Source organism: Magallana gigas, chromosome 8 (genome assembly GCF_963853765.1).
Source record: "Magallana gigas chromosome 8, xbMagGiga1.1, whole genome shotgun sequence".
NCBI lineage: Eukaryota > Metazoa > Mollusca > Bivalvia > Ostreida > Ostreidae > Magallana > Magallana gigas.
In genome coordinates, this window is record NC_088860.1 from 50,686,797 (window position 1) to 50,697,666 (window position 10,870).

Below are 10,870 nucleotides of genomic sequence, written 5' to 3' on the forward strand. Positions count from 1 at the left end.
ATTGTTTTTGAATTGATTATTTATTTAATCTGTACAACATAAAACTTTACAATCTTTTAATTACCTTTACATAAACTGTATGAGAGAAAGTTCTGAATCTCAAACGGGGTGTTTTTTAAAGTGTATAAAATTATATAGAGTACAATGTATAATTAAACAATTAAAATGAACTATACTCATTATTTGTTAATGTTATGCAGACTTTATAATCACATGCAGCTTTATTTAATATGCATTTAATAATAAGTCCCACAATTTATAAAACAGCATGCATAACTATTTGGTTAATGCTAGGTATAGCAGCAGAATTGTAGCTCTACGAGAAAATTCAGGTTGACAGCCCATAAAGCTTCAGTTAATCTTTGGTGATTCATGCCTGTATGAAGGTAGCGAGCAATGCAGTAAAAACACATAACCCGCATTGGTTCTATTTTTGTTATGATAATGTGATACATGCTGAGTAATTTAATAAGTGTTGTGGTCTTAGTAAAATCTAATATTATAAATGACTTGTGACAATGAAACTAACATTTTGGCATAAAAGATATAGATAAACGACACATAAATATGGTGTTTAAAAAAAACAAAACATACTAGTAGTCAATTCTAATGAAAAAATTGTCAATTCATAAACTGCAAAATAAGTTCATGTCATAGATACACTTTTATGTGAATTCCTCCATGAATATGTCCTCCCAATGTTTGATATCGACCATTTGATAAATATATGATCTCAGTAGTAAACCTAATTTTCTTTAAAAAAAAAATTAGGATGAACAAGCCTGGCCAAGTAAAGTATGCATATTTTGTGAATAAATATCTCATCTATAGTACTGAGCACATGCAGCTAATCGTATTGACATAAAAACTACAGTTACCACATAATAGTTCAAAACTTACAAAGAATAACAGGTCAAACAATATAAAGAAGCAACATTCTAAGAATTTTCTTAAACGGGCATTGTATATTGATATACTACTTGCACACGTCACAGAAACATTGAAGATTTTCATCAGGATCGTTCAATCATTAATTCTGATCATTTGTTCAACTTTAGAAAATAGAAATAGGGAAAAATACGAATCCGAATCAAAAATGTTATCAAAAATGCTATTCCTTTGCAATGTAAACCCTCTGTTTTTATAATCCTCGTATGGATCAATTGGAAAGGAATTAGGTCCAGAGTCATTAAAAACAGAAGTGTCTGCGCCACATTCTAGTAACATTTGAACGATTTTGCTATGTCTCCATGCAATAGCCACATAAAGAGGGGTGATTCCGTTGTTCTCGCTTAAATTAATGACTGCACGTGCACCATTACTCAATAAAAGTTGTACAATGTTATCATGCCCTTTTTGACAGGCTTTAAACAGAGGACTAACTCCGTTTTTATCACTTAAATTAATGTCTGCTCCTTTATTCAGTAAAAGTTGAACAGCATTTTCATGTCCCTCTTGACATGCGATATAGAGAGGACTGGTTTCGTCTTCATCGCATAAATCAACGTCTGCTCCTTTACTCAATAAAAGTTCTACAGTGCTATCATATCCCTCTTGACAAGCTATAAATAGAGGGCCAATTCCGTTTTCATCGCATAAATTAATTTCTGCTCCTTTACCCAATAAAAGTTGTACAGTACTCTCGTATCCCTCTTGGCAAGCTACAAAGAGAGGACTAGTTCCGTCTTTATCGGGTAAATTAATAGCTGCCCCATTACTCAATAAAAGATCCACGATACTGTCGTGCCCTTCTTGACAAGCTAAAGCAAGGGGACTAGTTCCGTCTTTGTCACATAAATTGACATCTGCTCCTTTACTCAGTAAAATTTGCACAATAATGTTATGCCCTTCGTGACATGCTATAGAAAGAGGACTAGTTTTTTCTTTATCAATTATATTGATTTTTGCTCCTTTACTTAGTAAAAGTTGTACTGTACTGCTGTGATTTTTTTGACATGCTACAAAGAGAGGACTGATTCCGTCTTCATTGCATAAATTGATTTCTGCATTTTTGCTGAGTAGAAGATTTATAGTTTCGTTGCGTTTTGTTTCGCTTGAATTTTCTTTGTAGTTTTCGCCGTATTCTTCTGTTTTGTTTGAAGCTGCTAATATCAATGGAGTCGACCTACCAATCTTGCTAGTTCTAATATTGGCAGTATTGTAAGACGTTGTACTCGTATCGTTGTCCAAACTCATCAACTCATGCAGTATTTCAAAATTATGAAACAGGGATGTAATGTGTTCAGGATAGAAATTGCCCCATTTTTCTGTCAAGAAAAACTTAATATTCCAGTCTCCAAAAAACGTTTTGAATAAACCCAATGATCCATTACAGCAAACAGAAGAAAACAGTAAATGTCCTTTCATATCTATTTGCCTTTTTTGTAGAGCATTTAAACAGTGCGTTGATATTTCTGTGTGACAAAACACTATTAAAGCATTAAGAGGTGATATGTCTTTTTCTAGATTCAAAAATGCAAGTTTAGAGAAAGTTATATCTTTTGATTTTGTGTAAAACTCTCTTTTTTTAGTTAGAGGCTTCATTTTTTTAAGTAACATTTCTAACTTTTCTGGATGATTTTCTAGTTCTCCTATAAACACCTTAATAACTTGATCATCTCTTAAACAAGGATTAAAAATAACATCTAATAGCCTCTCTCCGAAAAGATCAGTGAAAAGTCTTTTTCCAAGATCTTTATGTTTGTGTTTCACATATATGATATGCGGATCGTTTTGTTCATCAGATTTTTTAATCTTTACTCTGTTCCTGAGGAAACCAATATCAGCGTATTTTATAATGTCTGCAGGAAACTCTGACCCAAACACAAAAGTGGTAATTTCCATAAAAAGATCGTGATAAAAATGAAAATTGTCTCCAATTTTTTTCACAAAAAGTCCATTCAAAGACTCCAAGGACTCCTTTATAGTAAATGGCGACACGTTCGGAATTCCACAAAGTTGCAGAGCACGTTGAAATTTTTCTTCCGAAATGTATGTTTCAGGTATATCGGTGATACACATGACGTTGTTATACAGAACAAGAAGAACAAGAGCACAGTACTTTTCTTTGCATGTCTTCTGTAAATTGCGTATTTCATCTTCAATTACAAGGTCAACTTCTTTGAAAAATCTTAATCCCATTTTTTGATATTTCTCATTGTCAAAAAATGTTTTGCACAATAATGGAAAATACGCATCAATCTGGAAAAGTCCTTGTAATATCTCAAAATGTAGACAACCCTTGTTTGACGCGTGACTACTCCAGATACTAATTTTCTCTTGGGAATTTAATTTTAATTGGTCGCTATTGATATCTACGACGTTGGATTTATCTTTTAAAAGTCCCTTTTCTCTATAATTGCTTAAAACATTTTTTCTACAACATATCAATAGTTTGACGTTCTTTAAACAAATTTTCAATTGCTCTTCATGTATTCTCCATGAACTAATGGCAATTTCGTCTAAAGCCTCCTTGCCTATTGGGTCCTCTAGTATGAAAATGGTCTTGTTCTCTAAAAATAGGTTTGACGAATATACATTTATAATTTCCGTTACTCCTGTCACCAGTTTCACAACCCAATCTTGACGCCTATATTCAAGAGCTATGTGTTTAATGATGGTAGACTTTCCGTATCCCGAGTGACCTGCCACTATCACTAAGTTTTGACTTTTTACTTTATTTTCAACCTCTTTACATGCTCTTGTTGAAACGAATAAAACGATGTCATCTTGCCATTGTTTAAATGTGTCTCGTTCAAGTGTTGATTCTAATAAAGCAATGAAATTATTTCAGTTGTTTTTATCTTATTTTATCAAATAGCACAGTTATACGTTATGCATGTACATGTAATTGATAATGTCATTGTACTAAATAATGGAATCTGTAAAGTACTCCTAAATGATCGAGAAACATTGAGAAAAGATAGTTGAAATTTTAAATGTTAAATATATAGCGATCGAGGGCAATCCAATTGTCATATATATCCTATACTTGTAGAAACTATCAAAGACACATCATGTCATGAATGAGTATCAGGCTTGGGCAATGCAGGAAAGTAGCATCGGGGGGTGGGGGGGGGGGGGGGGGGGGCTGGCCCCTTAAGTTTTTATCGCAGCAGACATTTTTCTTAAATTAACTTATAATAATTTGAATAAATATGAACTTGGTCAACATTTAAGGGGGGGTGTAAGCAATGGGAGTGAAAATAGGGAAATAAACATTGAAAACTAGGAGATACGACTTATTATCAATAGATAAGATTTATTATCAAATATTATATAACTTCTTCAATATTTTTTACTACACAAGATTAATTATAGATAACTGTACCCATTGGACACGCTGGCTCGACCATCACATGCTTTTTTATCTGTTCTACTTCCTCTGCAAAAAATGAAGAAAACATAAATTAATCAATTTGGTTATCTTTATTTTTATTTCGTTATGACTTTTTATCGCAGCAGACATTTTTCTTAAATTTACTTATAATAATTTGAATTAATATGGACTTGGTCAATTTTCAAGGGGGGGGGGGGGGGTGTAAGCAATGGGAGTGAAAAAAGGGAAATCGACATTGAAAACTAGGAGATACGACTTATCATCAATAGATAAGACTTATTATCAAATATTATATAACTTCTTCAATATTTTTTACTACACAAGATTAATTATAGATAACTGTACCCATTGGACACGCTGGTTCGACCATCACATGCTTTTTTATCTGTTCTACTTCCTCTGCAAAAAATGAAGAAAACATAAATTAATCAATTTGGTTATCTTTATTTTTATTTCGTTTTACATGTAACAATATGTTTGTAAATTAAACCGGGTTTTGTTACAAAAAACTTTAACTCCACACACGTTTTAAAAAAAACTACATATTAAATAAACCGAAATGAATAATTAAACATATGAGGCGATTCATGTTTTTATGTTAATTAATAAAATAAGCAATATAGAAATACTTAAGTTATAAAAAAACATATCTCATATCATATTGGCAAAACTTTTATGATTAGTTTTGTAACACCATCTTATCTATTACCTTTTAAATTGGTAACATCATTTTCTAATTGTTCAACAATCAACAATTTTTGTATGTAAAGCTGTATTGAATGCGGATCCATACAACAAATCTTCAACTTCTTCAGGGCGTCCTGGTACACAGTTGCAGTTCCAAGGTAACCTTCTAGATCCTTTACAATTTCGAAAATATTTTTCCAATTTCGTTCAAAATCTGGCTCTGTAAGAGATAAATCTGTAGAATGCCCCCATTCGTTTCTTAAAAAACGAATTCGTTCTAAGTTTGCCGACAGACTTTTATCAGATGGATCTGGAGGGTTTCCCCATCCCTTTGGATGGGGAGGAATTGAACAAGTGTTTCTTAAGAGAAAGTAGATCAACGAAATGTCAAATTTTGAGTAATCTCCGTTATTGACGAGCTGTTTTTGTTTTTGACTGATTGGAGGTGTTTTGCAATTTAGAAGGTGTTTGTGAAGTTCCCTTTTCAATTCTGGAGGAGATATCTCTTTTGTGAGAACATCTCGCAGTACATCAGCGCAGGGACCTAAAATAGCACGGGCAATTCGAGCAAAGTTTGTAGTCTCCCGGGTCGATTCGTATTTTGATAAGGCCATCCTCCTCCGCAAGAAGCATTTAGAATTTTCCTACAAAAAAGTTATTTATGATAAGATTTTCAAATATTTTCTATAGCTCAAATACCTTTTACAAAAATTGAATTAAATTATTACAAAAAATGACAAGTCATCCGTCCGATTTTCAAAAGGTAATATATGATCTTGACTTTGCTATTTGATAACTAAACATGATCTTGAAAAGAAGGGTGGCTGAGTTTTCATTTAAAGAGTCATATACATGCTTGAAATATTTCTTGACACAGAATGCCTTTAATAATTAATCAAAATTAATGAATTTCAACATACATGTAACGTCAGATATCTTTGCAATTATCGATTATATCACACTTACCAAACATATTTCCAAATATAATCACTGTAAAATTTAAAGTTCACAAAACGACGGATCCACTTCTTGAAAAATCACTCATCTGCATTTTTTCACCTAAACATAAATGATTTTGAGAAATTATGACACGAATCGGTAAATAACCTGTTAACAGATCAAAGAAATACTATAGTCTTTATTTAAAAAAAAATTATTTACATTCCTCATATTTTTTGCTTGTAAAGTGTGTCGAAAGCTACGCCAATTTTAAAAACACTGTAATGTACACAATGTACTCAAAGGTTAAAATGATGAGATTTATTATGACGTCACAAACGTTGAACGCTGAAAACTGCAACGTCACAAGCGAAAATCAAAGTTCACGCTTGTGGCTGTTACTGTTGCTCTTCCATTAATATGAACTTACCCTTCGGATAAGAAAGGATTTTAAGGTATAATTACAATTGTAGACAAGGAGAAAAGTTAAAAAATGTAAATATAAGCATATATTTACATTCCAAATATTTTTTGCATGTAAAGTGTGTGAAAAGACACTGCAGTTATAAGACCGTAACACACACAGGGTACTCAAAGGTTAGAATGACTAGTTTTATTATGACGTCACAAACGTTGAACGCTGTAAAATGCAACGTCACAAGCGAGAATCAAAGTTCACGCTTGTGGCCGTTACAGTGGCTCTTCCATTAATTTGAACTTACCCATAGAATAAAACAGAAATTTTGACTTAAAAATCACATTTGCAGACAAGGAAAGAAGTTAAAAAACGTATTTATTAAGCATTGAATCATTATTTTTTGAAAGATAAAATCTCATAACTGCGAGTCAGTAACTAACCTAATAAGTGTTTTGTTTTCCCGAGGACTATCAAGCGACATATTTATCCACAAATAGCGATGATCTACGCAAAGCCATATACAAGATGCCTAACACCTCGTCCAATTTAACTCATTTAAACACTTCAAAATTTTCAATCTCATCTTTCAAATACTCTTTAAAAATCTTTGCTTCACCTATGTTTATTTACAATGTTTTGTTGCTATTCAATTTTAAATGTTTTCTCTCTTTCCTCTGCAGAGATTTGAGCAAATGTCGACGCTGCCATTTTGTTCTGCTCCAGGCAAAACAATGTGACGTCAATATTCTAAGGGCAACTACTCTAATGTTAAAGAATTTCAAAGGGCAACTACTCCAAATACTATAAGAACTTACGGCATGCGGTTTATGTATTAAACACTATGAAATGTCGAAATCAGTAAGCGAAGCGTCGACAAATGACGTCCATATTGCCTAATATTATTTCTCACAGAACAAATATAGAGATATATTTGCATATCCATTGTTCTTTCCTACTGTTAGTCCATACGGAGGAACTGCAATTATTTTTCTATAAACCCAATATGCTCTGTCTGCATACTATGACGTCATAAAGGTGTGACGTCGTATATTTTTCCATGACGTTATAGTTTAACAAATCTATGTGAATTAAAAAGATAGATTACAGTCTGAATGTTTATTTTTGACGCAATAGCTAAATGTCAAGGTCTAGGCTAATACAGGGTATTTGCGAGTGGTAAAATGCAAATATAAGTAATAAAAAACGATTATTTAATGAACATGGCGTTATGAATAGCAACTGCTCTGCTGGCATATTTTCCATGATATGTGCTAGCGCGCATCATGGAATATGCCAACAGAGCAATTGCTATTCATAACGCCATGTTCACTAAATAACGTTGTTTATTTCTTAAATATGAGGCAATCACGTGCTATGTTTAAACCAATGAAAATGTGACATTTCAGTCCAAGGGAAAATAAAATATTATATATTACCATGATAAAATTATGACATTGTATCATATAATAAAGATCTTACATCATCTGAAAATATAACACTGCTGGGAATTACATCAAAAGAATATTGCCATAATGTCATTAAATCGCGTCCGATTAATAGATTTGTAGACGGTGACGTAAATAAACCTTTGCAACTTAAAACAAAATGACGTCATAATAAGCATTTAGTCAATAAAGAAATATACAGCAATTTAAAAAGTTCACCGGGATATGAAGTTGGTTGGTCACGTGATTAAAGCCTGTGAAGCCCTAAGGGCTTCTCAGTAGATTTGATCACGTACCAACCAACTTTATATCCCGGTGATCTTTTTAACATTGCTGTTTATTACTTATATTTATGTTTGAAATAGACAAATCGTCCAGAGCTGTTAAAATTATCGAGATTTTATGTTTACAATAATCCAAGCGACAAGCAATAAGCGCTTGCTATGATCGGTACTGTATTTGATTAAGCATCACCCGTTTGATAATGCAATTAAAGGTTTATCACACGGGTAGTATACACCACACATATTAGATAAAGTCTCATAACTGCAGCGGTGTGTGAAAATTTGTATGCACACACCGCTGCAGTTATGAGACTTTATCTTTAAAAAAATAATGATTTAATGCTTATATTTACATTTTTTAAATTTTCTTGCCTTGTCTGCAAAAGTGATTTATACCTTAAAAATTCTATTTTATCCTAAGGGTAAGTTCATATAAATAGAAGAGCCACTGTAACAGACGCAAGCGTTAACTTTGATTTTCACTTGTGACGTTGCATTTTACGATGTTAAACGTTTGCGACGTCATAATAAAAGACGTCGTTTTAACACTTCAGTACCCTGTGTGCATTACAGTGTTATAACTGCAGTAGCTTTCCACACACTTTGTATGCAAAAATAAATCATTTATTGCTTACATTTGCATTCCCTTATTGATGAAATGTAATACTTTGAAAAATCGGTAAAAATTGCAGATCACGGAGGGAGTAAGTTAGTAACAACAAGAGCTGTTTCTAAAACCAGTTAAAACTGGTTTCACATAGATTGTTGAGATGAGCCTTGAAAACATGAACATTTTCTCCTAACAATAGAATCAACTTTACCGTTGAATGTTTGTAAAACTTGGTGTTAAACAACATGTATGAACTATAGTTTTAAATCAAACCGATAACAAAGAAATCAATGTCTCAAAACTAATTATGTAGTTTCCATGTACATTCATACGCAGTGATTGGGTTGCTGCATTTAGAGGCATTTAAAAATCACCAGATATACTGGGAAAACACAGTAGTGTGTAAATATAGCTATTTACTAGCATTACAGATGGAAGGAGTTGCAAATTATTGGAGAGCAAAATTAGTCAGAACATATGTAGCATAATTCCCGCGAGTGGCGGTGTATCACCAAAGACCGTTTGATGCTTGGGATATTTAGGAAATGGCCTGGATGCAAATTGTTTTCTTGAATTTTATACCGAGCTAAAAAAAATTACGGCATTCATGCTAGTATAGTGGAAATATGATTTGTTGTAACTGAGATATGGTCATCAAAGGTCACCTGCTCCAAAAACTAATTAGTTCCGAAATCTTAACTTCATCCAGCATCCGAAACCTATGTCTAAGACTCAGCATCAAAGTCTGTTGAATGCATCAATATTACAAGACGAACCATCCATGACAGATTGGTGAAGATAGAACCAATAGAAACTTAAATATGGTAATCAAAGGACACCTTCCCGCATGACTTTAACCTGCTCCCAACACATAAACCTATCCAGCATCTTCCAGCATCTGCAATTCATGGCCCGGATTCAGCATCCAAGTCTTTCAGGTCTGTAAGTAGGTCCAGATGCATCATTCTCGCAAGTCTGTTGAAGATAAGACAATAACTTAGATGCCGAACCTGCTCTAAAAACTTTAATCAGGTCCGGACACCGACACCGATATCATCCCCTGTCCCATAATTTGCCATAAATGCTAAACACATCGTATTATTACAAAGATAGGACAATCAGACATCTTACACTTTGTTTTTATCGAAAAAGATCACCTGCCCCGGGCAAAACATCTTCGCTAGCCAAGAAATAGAAAAGAATCCAAAGCACAACAAAAGTTATAAAACTACATTAAACACCTTTGAAATTGCTTGAGGAAGGTTTATCACTCGAAAAATATATCACGCCAATCATCTTCAATGTACTGAAAACAGGAAGATTTCGGATCACAGAGTATATTTTCAGCTGTAATTTTTAGGTGATGAAATTGAGCATACCATTGAGAAAAATTCAAACATTTACTGCGCAATAGCAATTTTGACATGAAAAAATAACCATTTTAATCATATTTTACCACGCAAAAAGATAAGTTTGAACAGTAACATAGTATGACAATGGCGGGTTATCTGATGCAGCCATGAAACCGTCTCTGCGTTATTGTCTCTTACCTGAATTTTTAAATGCATCGATTGGGGTTACGTAAAGAACACACGCTATTTAATTATTTTGTATAAAATATCCGCTTCTCTATGTAACTAATTAAATGACTGTCCTTTCTAGTATTAGTTGAAAATTCATATCAAATTGTTACACACGAGAGCGTAGATTGTGTCCTTTGAAAGTAAATATTTACAAATACAATAGAGAATGATCAAGTCTCCGTGTGCATTGATTTCCGCTAAATCTAGTTTCAGTTTCTATTTTAACCCCGTTAGATGAGATAACAAGGAGAGACACATAGGGTTGTTTTTATTTTTAGATCTAGCTTTGTAGGATGTAAAAGTAAACACTAAAGATAGCCTCAATCAAATTGAATCGTTCCTATAATCTTTAAACATGTATTTATTTTGAAAACAGAACGGATCAGATAACACCTATAGAAATTGGTTGTGGGTGTCCGCGGTATATCAGGTGGCAGTTATTGTTTGCCTAATTACCTATCCGTCTTGATTTTGTATACGCCTAGCAGGTGTTACTTAGAACTAGTAGACTAATTGTTCTCGAACAATTAGAGGTCTTTCCACCTCATTATTCTTTAACGATTTG

The 10,870-nt window shown here is 33.1% G+C and overlaps 1 protein-coding gene across 4 annotated transcripts; it reads right to left on the reverse strand.

Moving 5' to 3' along the window:
• Positions 1-101: 101 nt before the first annotated feature.
• LOC117690330 (uncharacterized) lies at positions 102-10,495 on the reverse strand. Of its 4 annotated transcripts, none has more exons than XM_066068503.1 (7): positions 10,273-10,495; positions 9,581-9,697; positions 5,993-6,085; positions 5,049-5,670; positions 4,685-4,738; positions 4,331-4,384; positions 102-3,767 (listed from the first exon to the last, which is right to left on the reverse strand). In XM_066068503.1, the coding sequence occupies exons 4-7, from the start codon at positions 5,638-5,640 to the stop codon at positions 1,024-1,026; spliced, it is 3,444 nt and encodes a 1,147-aa protein (XP_065924575.1). In that variant the 5' UTR covers positions 5,641-5,670; positions 5,993-6,085; positions 9,581-9,697; positions 10,273-10,495; the 3' UTR covers positions 102-1,023. The 4 variants fall into 4 exon arrangements, with proteins under 4 accessions (XP_065924575.1, XP_065924574.1, XP_065924576.1 ...); XM_066068502.1 differs by having other exon boundaries at positions 9,562-9,697; XM_066068504.1 differs by lacking the exon at positions 9,581-9,697.
• Positions 10,496-10,870: the final 375 nt, after the last annotated feature.